Raw genomic sequence first — 13,543 nt, forward strand, 5'->3', positions numbered from 1 at the left:
AAAAAAAAAAGAGCCAGGATGCTAGGGCTGGGTGGGGCAGCCACTGACTGATCTGGGAGAGTGGCCTGTTTGATTTGGAGATTTGGCCAATTCAACGGTGGCCGAATCTCCGAATAAGATTCAGCCAAATCGATTTGGGACAGTGATTTGAATCACTGAATCGAATCACTGTCCCCTGAATCTGAAATGAATATTAGCTGCATTAGCATAGGTCTAATGAATTTGTCTAATCTGCTTTTTTTGAATCTGCTTATACTATTCAGAGATGATATAACCAGGTTCGCAATCTGCCAAATCAATCCTGCTATTCCTAAAAATGTAAACACTGGTTTGTAGCCCACTCTACTACTAGAATCTAGGCTTTTAGTAGGATTAAGTGTGTATGTATTGCCATCAAACTGTATATCCAAATTATTTTCCTTTTTTGAATTACATACTACGCATCTGTAACTATCATCACACATGGCTATACACATATGCAGTGTAAGCTATGGTCTCATAAAAAATAAGTTCTAAAAATTGTAACAATCATGACCTGACCAAGAACCAGCAAGGGCAGCTGAAACATGCACGCTTTGCAGGCAATAATGCTTATTCTATTCATAACAGACTGACTTGTAAAAGAAAACAAAACAAAACAAGAAGAAAAATAAAAGAGGTGACAGCTACTTCAAGCAAAATTATCAGATCTTCTACAGTTCAATGCCCAAAACCCTAGTGGTCACCAACTAGTTGATCCTGATTGACTGGTCAATCAGGGAGCCCCTGAGAGTCAATCTTAGATCGACTGTCAGAGGCTCTGAGATTGGGAACAGTGGGATGCACATGGGGAGTGTCTGGGATGCAGTCTGGGAGTGGCAGGACACACATGGCTGGGCTGAACTGCGCCCCCTTCCTCTGGGGCCAGGCCAGGTGAGTGGGACAATCCCTTTCTGCACCCCCTGCCACTGGGTGAGTGGGGCCCCAGTTGGGCCAGGAAGGGTCAGAGCCTGGGCAGCTTGTCCAGGCATGCAGCGGGCTCCCACTGCTGCACGCACCCCAGTGGAGGCCTGGGAGGCACGTGCCCCCCTGATATGTGCTTGGGGTGAGGCGGCTGCTGCTGCACGCTGGGCTTTGCGCCCTGAGCCCCGACTGACCTGCTGGGCGGGGGGAGAAAGGGTGGGTAGGCACACAGTAGATCCTGGATTGGCCTTTTTCTTCAAAAAGTAAAAGTGACCTTCACCTTAAAGAGGTTGGAGACCACTGCCCTACAGGCTTCTTGATCAATCAACTGGTATACAGGCCTCCTATTTAATGGCCAAGCCTTGGCTAACTGTGCCCACTGAACTCTACCCTTTCTACAAAGTGTCCTGTGATTCTTATCTTTGCTACAGAAGCATACTAGTTCTTTAAGGATTCTTCTCAACTCATCTTTAAAAAGAAGCAGTCCTGTCTAATTTCCATTAAACTAGTTTACTTGGTTTAACTATTACTTTTGCTCTCCTTTAAGATCCTTTATTGGTTAATGCTTAAGATACAGTATAAGGCCAACATTCAAAAATAGAGGTGCAGGCCTCCCAAAATAATTAGTTTGGCTAAAAAAATCCTTTAAAATAATTTTTTCCCTCCTGGTTTCTGAAGCATCAGAATGCACGTAGATAGTGTTCTCAAACTTTCTTTCCCACGACTAGGATGGCTACAAATCTTTAAAAAAAATAAAGCTAACAATCTCACATAATGTGCTTATTCTAGTAGATAGGGTTTTAAAACAGAGACAAAATATTTAAAGACTTAGAAAAACTGGAGGTAGATTAGACATCCCTGCTAATGATTTCTGTTCAAATTCCATCTTACTTTTCTATCCAATTACTCTTGGCCTTTCAGGGTCTATCAGCTCCCAGAGGCCACACCACTGACTTAATTCTCTCAAACATACCACATAAGCTTGAATGCCTATCTTTTCTTCTGTTCACTTTTACTGATCCATGCTTCAGCTATGACCACTCTTTCTTAATCATACGCTCTGCATGTCAGCACCATTACCTGTTCTTGATTTATTCTACAAATCTGGTCCATCTCAAGTTTTTCATGAAGAGCCATTCCTCTCAACTGTTCATGTATAATTCCACTCTATCCTCTCTGCAATACAGCTACAGATATCTGAACTATTCTTCTCTCAGCCAATTTATATTAGTCTCATTTCAAAGCCACCTCCTGTCATACTTTTTCACCTTGCTATATTATTTCATTGCAATAGTCTGTACGGTAGTCTAGACAGAAAATAGTTTGTATCTATTGTAAAGGAAAACACTCAGCTCACTGAACTACTAATTTCTCTATGGGAATATACATTTAAAGTCTTACATTTCTATAAAATGATTTATTTTATTTTCCCCCACTTTTTGGTAGCACACATACTGGAAAGGTTATTCCTGTTCCTTACAAACAGGTGTCTCCATCATAAAGTTTCCAAAATGACAGACAGAAAATCATTTGTACCATGCTGTGTAGTGCCAAGTATTGGACTGACATGAAGAGAGTGAATTATTATCTTACCCTGGCAAAACTTTGAGGGAGCAGTGGTTCATGACAACTTGTTCTGACACTGAGTATCAAATTTAGGATCTGTTATTAGGGAAGATGTTCGCCTTAGCTGCTATCAATCTGGCACTTCTAACAGGACTGAAATTTGCAAAATAAGCAAAAACTGAAACCAAAACAACACAAAAAGGCATTCTGCAACAGGAATGTCTGTATTTAACCATGCAGTTTAAGAGGATATGGAAGACACTTTTCATATAGCTGGTGACCTGATATGTTTTTTATGAACTGCTCTTAGAATCATCTGAGCAGCAAGAGAGAGGTCTGAAACAAATGAAATATAATCCTGAATTGTGTTACAAATTTAGGTTCATAATTGTTTAACCATTCCTTGGATTTAAGATTAAGGATCCCTCTCATCACAACAGCTGCAGAATTCTAATAAATATAGGAACACAAACTATTGGTACGAAATCAAATTCCCTTTCATGAGCACAAGATCTAGATCCAGCTACTAATCTCTTTCTCTGCATTTGCCATTTACCTGCAAGTCAATATGCAGTATGTTTCCAATCAAAATAATTTAAGTTTCATTCTAACTGAATTTTGTAATAGGTAAATTTAAAGATAGAAGCAGGATATGTTGAATACTGATGCTATACCTTTTGACTGCATCTCAAGTATCATGTAGGAACTCAGGTCTTCATCTCTTAAAATATCGGTATACAAATATTTTACTGTATATGACGCGAGAGTCCTGTCCCATTAAAAAAAACCCCAAACTTTTAACTTTCCTGAAAAGGGAAGTCCCAGGAGGCTCTATGTGGCTAGTTCACCACAGACAGACCTACTTAGTTTCCAGGTTGGTCTGTTGCATGAAGATAAACAAATCTAGTCACCCAAATCCAGAAATTCTCTGCCCTGATCTGTTCAGCGATGAGCTCTCAAACCCCTTTTTCCCTCTCCACCAGAAGTGTGTGTATGTGTGCACAAGTACGCGTGATAGTTGTTTGCCACTTGCCTGGTTTTTCATGCTCTACTTCTTACATTAAGGGTCATTAAACTTGCTGGGAGCTTGTTGTAATAAAACGCTGGAGCAACTAGTAAACATTAAGAACTAGATGTATGGCCATGACAATTCAAATCAAGAAAGAAGAGCATCAATATTTACTACAAGTCAATATGAAGTGACTATTCATATTAATAACAATCACATTATCATCACTTTGTCCAACTTTATGCAAGCCATGATTATTAAAGCCCACGCATGCCTGTGCTGCATTAAAGGGTTTTATTTTTGCAATGACTTTGTGAATCAACTTTTTTTTTCCTTCAGCCACGGAGAGCGCATCCCATTTTCCCCAAGGGACCTTTCTTACATGGATTTTTCTATTCCCCATTGCTCTAAATAATATACTCAAGGAATTAGAAGGGCTGAAGTATGGAAATAGAAAACCCTTCAAATGTGGGTTTCTGTATCTGTATTAACTCGTTACATCTGTAATAGTAGATGAAGTGTTTGAATTTATGCATTTACTTCAGAGTTTGGGAGTTTTTTTGGGAGGGAGGACAGGAAGAATGTGCAAGCAAGCTCTGTTCTCTGTTTACTAAGTTACTAGCTTTTTAAATTTTCCTTTCTAAAACCAACAAGCAGAATAAAAGAAAAGCACTTACCTGTTTTGTTTATATCAAGCTCTGCTAACTTTAGAGCTAGTTCACTAGAGTTCCCTCCTGTGGAGGACACAAGGATATCATGTAGTGCATTTCTTCTACCTGTTCTTCCTGAAGCAATAAAATCTGCATATGTAGATTCCACATCAGTCATTGCTAACAAATATCCACATAGCAGTACCTAAGGCAAGAAAGGAAGACAAATATTTAGAACACCAAAATGACAAAGACTTCTCTTCATGAAGACAAGGCATTTCAAGCTGGCTGTCTAGGTACAGAAGTTACACATAATTGTTTTAAGTGATCAGAAACTGGTTTAAACCTGTAACAGAACAGATGTTCAGTGCACATAAGCCAGTTTCAAAATGGCTGAAACTGGTTTAAAGATAAACCTGGTTGAATGTAGTATCAGACTTAACTGATTTACATCAAACGGGTTAATGAAACTTCTGACCCACACCTTCCTGGTTCAAGTTAAATCAATGTCCCCTAGCATCCTAGCATTTTGCAGCCATGGGCTGGGCTGTCCGCTCCAGAGAGCAGGGCTGGCTCTACCCTTCTGCTCCCTAGCTGAAGTAGTGAGGGCTGGCTCACTGGCTCCCCAGGAAACCCCCTGTTGGGGTCTGGGGCCAGGGAGGGGGGTTAAATTTCCCTTCCCCCGAGTATGAAGGTGCCCTGCCCTGCTTACTTAGTGCTGGCTGTGACTGTGGACTACAAATCCCAGAAGCACTTGGAAGCAGGAAGAAGAAGTGATGAGCAACCCTGTAGAATCTTACTGCTGTGAGTGTGGTCTGCAAATCCCAGAGACCACAGGGGCAACAGTAAGAGGAAGCAAACACACAGCCCATGCTGGCTGTGAACCCGAGAGCCATGCTCTAGCACCCTCAGGCTTCTGGCTTGAGGCACTGCAGGCATGTAGCTGTATTTCCCAAATCAAATGTGACCATCTGTTCATTTGCTTATTGGTGCAATCTTTGCAGCTTAGACTAACCTGCAAAGACTGAATCAATTCAGCCTTGGGCTGTTTGACTGTCTGTACTTAGCCTTTCTCTACAACCCCTTGACTAAAGCCACATTGCTAGGTTTAAAAAACAAAACAAACAAACAAAAAATGGCTTTGAAAAATTCCAGAAGAGTCCAGTCTGCTGCTACAGGAAAAGGGAGCACCAGGATCCAAATAAAAGGGAAGAAATGTACCATCAAAAAGCACATGGAGGGCCAGATTCTGCCCTTAATCACTAGTTCTACACACAAGCAGTCATCCAGGAAGAAGTAGGTTCCTGAAGGTCAAAATTCTCAGCGGGTCAGAGTTATGTTGATAGTTCCACACAAGTCAGCTACAGAAGCTGCACAGGCCTCTCAGAAGGATCACTTACAACAGCAGCAAAAATAATTATTCCCTTCTTTTTTTGTTAATAATGCCTTACAGATAAAACACTTCCCCCAGGCAGGGTCAACCACTCCTGTCCAGTTTGTCCAAACTCTCCTTAGACTCCTCCAGTGATGCAGACTCCACGCTGTCCTGAGATACCCGAGCCCAGAGCTTAAACATGCTTAGAATTAGAACACTTTTCCTAAAATCTAGATCTGCCTTGCAATTGAAGCCCAACTCTTACCCATTTAGACTAAAACATAGAGAAGCTTGTGTCTCTATTACTGTTGAAAATAAGTGGGTTTTTTTCTTCCTCTGTGCAATGATATGGATTCTCTTCATTTACTTGTTCTACCCCAACAGCTGACTCATAAATGAAACTCAGACTGAACCATGCTAAAAAGAGAGTTTCAAAGGCTTTGAGAAAGATATGTGGAAGATGTGGAATACTATCAACTTTGTAACCAGAGGCATTTCACATGATTGCCTTCTCCCTACAAGACTTTGATGAACAGATGCTATGTGTAAACAGTGCAGAAAATGGCACTGGCAGAAGGGTGATATCACACATGCCGTTTTTAAACCAATCCATACCTACCAATCCACCCAGTAGTCATATTTAGCTATTGGCATTTCTGGAATAACTAAAGCAAAGTTTCCAAGTTTTATTTTAAAATCTTTACATATCACTGTTAACTTAATTCATCTGTGCACTATGAAATACACCCTTAAAGTCAACAACATTTTTATGCAATGGATTTGGAGTATTTAAGAGACATTCAACCCTTTTTCCTCTAACAAACTGTCTTCATTTACTCCTAAACAAGCCATTATCTTCACAAATCTTGTCAATTCCTGTCTGATCCCATTTCTTCAGCTCCCTCACTGTCAGCACAGTCAGGGTCAGTCAGTCAAGTCAGCCTTGCACCCTTACTGAAGCATAAGGATGAGTTGTTTGAGAGGCCAGGGAAAAGGGATTATGTATAGTACTTTTATAAAGGCTAAATATAGCTGTATCAAATATCATTGCAAGAGTCACTTCTCTGAAGAGAAGTTTGGGGCTACAAAGCTTCTGAGAATGAAGTAGTGACATGCGCCAAATGCTGAATGGCTGACATGCTAATTTTATTCCTATAAACGAGAGCCATGAAACAAGAAACCGGCTTGGGAGAAAAACAGAACGGAAAGAGGTCAATGATGACTGAAAGCTTGTCGACGTACACAGAATTGTCTTGTGCCTTTCAGTTATTGAAAGCTTTCGTAGGCCCCACAATAATCCACAGCACAGAGTATTTATTGCTTCCTGCAGAATGTTCTCTCTTCATAACAGTGTGGAAGTGACACAGTTGAGTCATTTACTCTTCTGTATAGCCTCCAACTGCAAATATTTAATTAAACAAACAAACAAACAAAATCAATTCAGGGCAAATAAAGTGGAAGTGGGAGCAGAGAAGAGGCAGCTAACATTATCCTCCTGGGCCACAATAGAAAGCAAAACAAAACTTCACAATTATCTGTCCTGTCTTCCAAAGAAGCAAACTTGACACGACTTCTTAGTCATCTTTTTGACAGATCTACTCCCTCATTTTAATGAAACATACTTGTATAATGTGCGTTTGGTCCCTTTGTTTAAGGCTGGCTTCTAGAACACTAAACGTAAAGCCAAGGAGTAATTTAAAGTTGCAACTGCAAGGAGCTTGGATTTTGATGTCAACAAATCAATCTGAAATCTACCCAGTATAACCCCCTTCCAGGATGCTGCCTTAAATTAAATGCAGCAGTACTCTAAATAAGGAATTATCTTTCCATTCATGGAAAACTACACACCGAGTTGCTGATTGGAGTGGGTTTGCTAGCAACCTGATGAAGAGCAAGGGGGGCAGGGGAAAGAAATCTCCCAACATCACAGCTAATTATAGTCACTTGTCATGTTTCTTTTACTTTCCACATTAATGCTACACTGCTTCCCATCCTTCACAACAATAATGGCAGTTTCTAGGACCCCTTCCCTTTTCCTGTCCTCTTTTCTACCCTTTGTATTCTAACCATTGCTTCCTATTTAGCAGCTCAGCTTCCTGCAGTCACTTATGAAGTAAGGCCTCTGCTTATGAAAGTTATGCTGTACCTTTCCAACAAATCTACTCTGCCTTCTGCCTAATTTCCAGAGTTAACAGGATTAATAAATAATGGGATCTCTATAAAGCTTTCTCCATAAAACAGGTTAGATTATTCTCCTCTGTCAGGAGAAGAGATTGGTGGAGACAAGATTTGTGGTGGTGCCACTACAAAGCAAGCCTCCAAATACCAGGCTTCTGATGCAAGGTGTTCATTGGCAGAATCCAGGAAACTCCACCAGTGTCTTTTAGCAGGCCCTCATCTACCACGATTATTGGAAGACAGTGAAGAATGGGTGGTCTGCTCCGGTCTGAATTCCTGTCCTGCTCTTCTGAATTAGTTGTCAAATTACACCTGTACATGCAGTCTTGCTTTTGTAACTGGCACATATCCCTACCCTCAATGTCCAAGTTATACCTGTCCTTAGATTAGCCTTGCCTGTTGTGTCCACATTAACATAATAATGATAAAATGAATGAGAAACTCAGAGGGGCTGAGTTTCTTGAGCCATTACTTTATAAGTTATTGAAGTTGTTGGCATTCAGTAACCCTGAAATATCAAGCCTTTTGCATTGTCCAGTCCAGATTAGGCCACAATCCAAGTCTGGCAGCTGTCATCCCAGCCTCCTGAGTCAACTCAAGAGGGTTTGTTTGTTTTTTAAGTAATTCCCCTTCTTGGAGGCCTGGTTTGTTAAGCTACTCTGTTTCCAAAATTTAAATTTATGTGTGTTCCCAGAATTCATCCCCTCAACAGCAAGATATTATTCTTCCAGGTTTAGTGATCCTATGATCAAGATCTCCAAAGGGCTGCAGGCTGTAGAAGGTGGGCTGCTTAGGATTCAGGCAGAGACACACGGAACGTTCTGAAGCATTTTTCTTGTTATTCTGGAGTATTTTACGCAGACCATGAATCCATGAAGCCCTCATCAGATTATATTTACTTCTCAGATGCTCCAGAACAACATGGAAAATATTTTGAAACTTTAATTTTGCAAAACTTGTTTGAAAATGCACATGTAAAATAAAATAAGTCACAAGAGGAGCAAGTGCTCTCAGAATATTCTTTTAAGCCTATAAAAGAAAAATATACATGTAACGATGTAGTACTGAATACATGAAAAGGCTAGTATTGCCCAACATTTAAGGACAACTCAGCTGCAACATTTATTGAGAACTTCAAGCATTCTTGTACGCGTTGTCTCCTAAATATCTAATACAATTTTGTTCTGTCTTAGTATTATCTTGAGACATTACTCCATACACATGGAACTTCCTTGAAATCACCACAGAAATCCCCTTCCAATGTGATGGCCTGATGCCCAGAAGTATGTATTTTATTCATCTAAACAACTCTCAAAAAAATCACTATTCCCTTACAAAAAGCCTCTTCTTCACTCTCTTACATGAATTTCACACTTAATTGCAATAACAGACTCCTCAGGAGAGGAGAGGGACAACTCCCGACTCTCTGGATCGACTCCTGCAGGTGCCAGAATTGCATCTCTTAACACTGAGATGTTAAAACTAAGTATGGTTAAGCAATATAAAAATGACCAAATACAATTTCCTGCACGGTTGAATTAAAAATGAGGCGTGTCTACTTTTTTACTCATGTAGGCCAAGTTATACACCTAGTCTGACCCATCACCATGCCAGCCTAGCCAGCCCCCTGCCCCACTGGATCCCTCATCACTCCACAGCCTGACCCCCATTTTTGCTTAATAATTGTATAATATATAGTCCTACATGAGCAAACAATTGTATGGTCTTCTAACACAGAAGGTTGCCAACCTATTGCCCATAGGCTGAATCTGGTCCAAAGAGCCATTTGATCTGGCCCACAGACATGGGCCTGTGGTGGCACTCAGTGGTGAGGGGCTCTGACTGTGGGCATCCTTCCCCTACCATCACAGGAAAAAGCACTTTTCCTCTGCTGCTGTGGGAAAGGCAGTGGAGGCAGCTGGGTCCTGGCATCTGCCTGCCTGCTTCTGACTAGCCTGCAGCCTTAAAAGGTCTGACTGGTGCTCTAATAAGCTGCCACCAGAGGTATTGCAGAGCAGCTACAGCCATGGTTATTTTTGCCCCCCTTTCCTCCGCTTTACCAACAAAAGTGGCACCCAGGGCTCCTGCCCTGGTCATTCTACCTCAGTTATGCTACTAGCTGTTGCTGTGATAATGTATGCAGCAGCAGAACAGGTTCTTTCAGTAAATTTGATATCTTTTATTAGAGCAACTGAATGGCTGGAAAAAATGTTCTCTGCAAGCTTTTGGTGCTTCTTCTCCTGGCAGCATGAAGTGAGCATGCATGGAAACTTGAATTTTGTGTACACCATGCTTTTATTTTCTGATTTTTCACCTGATCAACAGGGTCCTGCCCAATGATTTGTACTGAGGCTGGCTGGACTGGCATATGCTCTGACATTCTGGGACTAATCTGATAGTTTACCAGAAATCACCTTATTAGATAGCTGCAGAGAAGCAAGCATCACACAATACTGAATTTCCATAAACATACACATTTTAATTCTTTAATTTAATAAGCATGAATATTATTACAGAAAGAGTGATCATGACAATCACTATGTTTGAATGAACTCTAGTTTCCAAGACCAACATTCCAAATACAAGTAGGGTGGATAAAAATCAATGATTTAAAAATAAAAAATAATAATAAAATAGATTTTTTCATGAAATCAGATTTTTAAAAAAATTTAAATTGTATTTTTTGGTTGTCTAAGATGCTTTAAAAAAAGTATATAACGATAGTTTTAATTTAACATACGTTAAAGCTCAAAGATATCATTATGGAGTTGGGATTATAACTTCTAAGTATATACATTTGAGACAATACATACATGTAATCATTTTAGAAGTTTTATGAATAGGTCACAATAGGCTATGGACTATATTGGGGCCCAATCTCATGGGGTTCCCAGAGGCTCCTTTATAGATTAGTAAAGATTAAAGAAAACCCCTCTACCCAATGGGATTCAGTGCTCTGTCTAGAAGAGCCCATTAAGCATCTCTGTGATATTTAGTTTCAGTTCTCAAACTGTGGATTTGTCTCTCCAGAGATCATAGGCAGACAAGGTTCTTTGGGTAAATGTGGTATCTTTTACTAGACCAACTAAATGTTGGAAAAATTGTTCTTTGCAAGCTTTCAGGCACAAACACTCTTCTTTAGGCATAGTGAGAATTTGTTGTCTCCAGAGATAACATCCTTGTTAACAGCAGTATATGGAGATGAGAGATAACGGACCTGATTACCCACCCACCATCCCTGTTGTCTCTGCAAGTTTGTGTACACACAGTCAAGCCCTCACCTTTCTCTAAAAGTGCAAAGTTTCAAGAAGTTAAATGAATAAAGGATATCAAACAACAAGAATGCACTTTTTGTAGAAAACAATGATTAAATTGAGGCTTCCTGACCAGCAATTTAAATCACGATTTAAACTGATTTGATTTAAATCAAATCCAGGCTGAATACAGAGTAAAATTTTTGAAAATCTAGTCTTATAGGAAAATATTTTAATCAATTTCTTTTGTGCCTCTTCAATACACTAAATTACAAAATGTTAGGTTTAAAATTACTGCTTTGAAACTATATTAGATTTGTATCATTTCTTCCATTCTTATTTCTTCATAATACAATGAAATTACACTTCAAGCTATAACAATGGCAGATTACAGCTATTTGTATTGCTTAGAAGTTAGTGAAATAAAACTGGATTATCACTTTAACACTACCATAACAGACAATATTGAAATCTGTCGCTTACCACAGAACTGGAACTTCACAGCTACAAACATCATTCTAACAGTACCAGCGAAATAAAGGTCATTAAGTTGGCACTGTTGAATAAGCATAATGGACTCCAACTTAAAAGGAAGTGATATACATATATGGTTGTCCAGAATTTCTAATGACTTCCACACGTGAAAAGGGTCTATTCTTATTTCTTGTCAAGTTGAGTCGAGTTTGGCTATTTAATGGCACTTGAAGCAGTGACAAAATTCTCCCTTTATTTTACTGGAAGAGTTCTTTAACCAGTGAGTTTAGGGCAACCCTCAAATACAGGTTTCCCTCGCTTTATGCGGGTACTGTATGTGTGAATTCACTCTTATGTGATGACCCTTTTTATACCAAAAAATTATCATACGCGGGGTAAATTCACTCTTATGCAATCGATGTGGCAGTCAGCTGCTTTGTGCAGTGCATTGTGGGAGTGATGCGCACCCAAATATAGTCTCCTGTATGAATCTGTGCTCCTTGCTCGTTGTCTGCGACATGTTTCTGTAGTTGCCATCCCCAGTATGGTAACACTCACTACCACCCCATGCTTGTGTGTACTGTCTACTGTTGGCAAGTTCCAAAATTGTCTGGTAAAAGTGGTAGAAATGGGGGAGGTCAGTACGGTCGAGGTCTTGGAACGTATCCCTATTTGTTACATTGTAAAGTGGGTTCCCTTTATGCAAATTCAAGTTATGTGCCATTTTCAAAGAAACGCATATGCAGCATAAAGCGAGGGAAACCTGTAATCTGAAGTGAGAGAAAATACATGAAAATACATGCTCCACACTAAGACCCGTTGAAATTGCTGCTCATAGACAACACAGGTTAGTAGTTCACATGGCTCTGGAATTCAGTCTGTTCAAGGAACTGGTAAATCTACTGAGGTTTTTAATTGGTCTTTGACTCACATATGCAGTTTCTTACTGCTTGCCTTCCCTTCAGAAGAGAAAGAAGGAACACCAAGATGGAGATAGAAAAGCCCATGACAAGCAGTTTACTCTGGTATTTAGCACATATTACTCACTGGAGTACAAGGTAGTTTAATTTGCTCTAAAGATTACTGCATTGAGAAAGACCATGCTTTTCCACCTACATACTCAATGGAGAATTAACAATGGATTTTTCTGCCTTTAAAGAAGAATTTCCCAAACTTTGGCTTGAAATGGTTGCATCGCAATCCAAGTGTTATTTAAGATGTAATTACACACACACAGACACACAGGCTTCATATGGGAAGAAAAGTCCCATCTCTTCAAATTGTGCATGCGTTCCAGAAGGTGTAAAATGTTATTTTAAAACTAAAATCAGATTCAGCCTCAGCTTGCAGACAGGTTTCTTTCCAATCAAAAAGAAGTCCCCTGTGACTATGTTTTCTGCATGAACCAAATAATACATAAGCTGGCAATTAATTTGTGTGTCACTTAGGTTTTCCTGTTTCCACCTTTTCTGCCAAGAAAGCAAAACATTTCAACAAACATACCATACTTTCGCAACAGACAATCACTTATTTTTAAAATACTGATAACTTTGCAGAACAGAAAACAATGTGAAGGAAGTGAAAAATAAGTCTCTTGAAAGGGAACTATTCTTTTGTGTGAACTGTAAAGTTATTTCATTACTGCTGGTATATGTACTTTAGAAGTATTATTGATGGATAAATCTATTCACAGGTCATTTAAAGTGGCCAACACTATAAAATCTACATTTAGCAGAACAGGTTGTTTCCCTTAATTAAGGTTGGTGGTTTATTTTTGCTACTGGAAATAGCAGGTTTAAAATTACAGAGCACCCTTGCTGGTATTTTATTATGTGCTTCTGGGTGAACCAGCAGAAACAAAGCAGCATAGAATAAGCTAGGAGTTTGGCTTTGGTTTTGTTGTTGTTGTTTTTGGGTTTTTTGTTTTGTTTTGTTTTGTTTTTTGTTTTTTTTTTAAGAAACAAACCTTTTAATGGAATAAATCAAAACAAAACACTGCTGTAACCAAATCTCTGTGTAATGAAAGCCAACTTAAACTGGGTTTGCCAGTCCTCAGCACCAGGGTATAGTGCCCTACCATTGTACAGGCACTCTT

General features: G+C 39.6%; 1 protein-coding gene across 4 annotated transcripts in view; it reads right to left on the reverse strand.

The window, feature by feature from the left end:
* The window catches only part of PKIA (cAMP-dependent protein kinase inhibitor alpha), a 76,618-nt gene that overhangs the window by 4,105 nt on the left and 58,970 nt on the right, over positions 1-13,543 (reverse strand). For all 4 annotated transcript variants that reach the window (XM_025200056.1, XM_006015286.2, XM_006015285.2 and 1 more), the window contains exon 2: positions 4,195-4,372. In XM_025200056.1, coding sequence (XP_025055841.1) covers positions 4,195-4,345 — 151 coding nt within the window. In that variant the 5' untranslated portion in view covers positions 4,346-4,372. The remainder of the gene's footprint in view (positions 1-4,194; positions 4,373-13,543) is intronic.

This window comes from Alligator sinensis, unplaced genomic scaffold, assembly GCF_000455745.1.
Source record: "Alligator sinensis unplaced genomic scaffold, ASM45574v1 scaffold71_1, whole genome shotgun sequence".
Lineage (NCBI taxonomy): Eukaryota > Metazoa > Chordata > Crocodylia > Alligatoridae > Alligator > Alligator sinensis.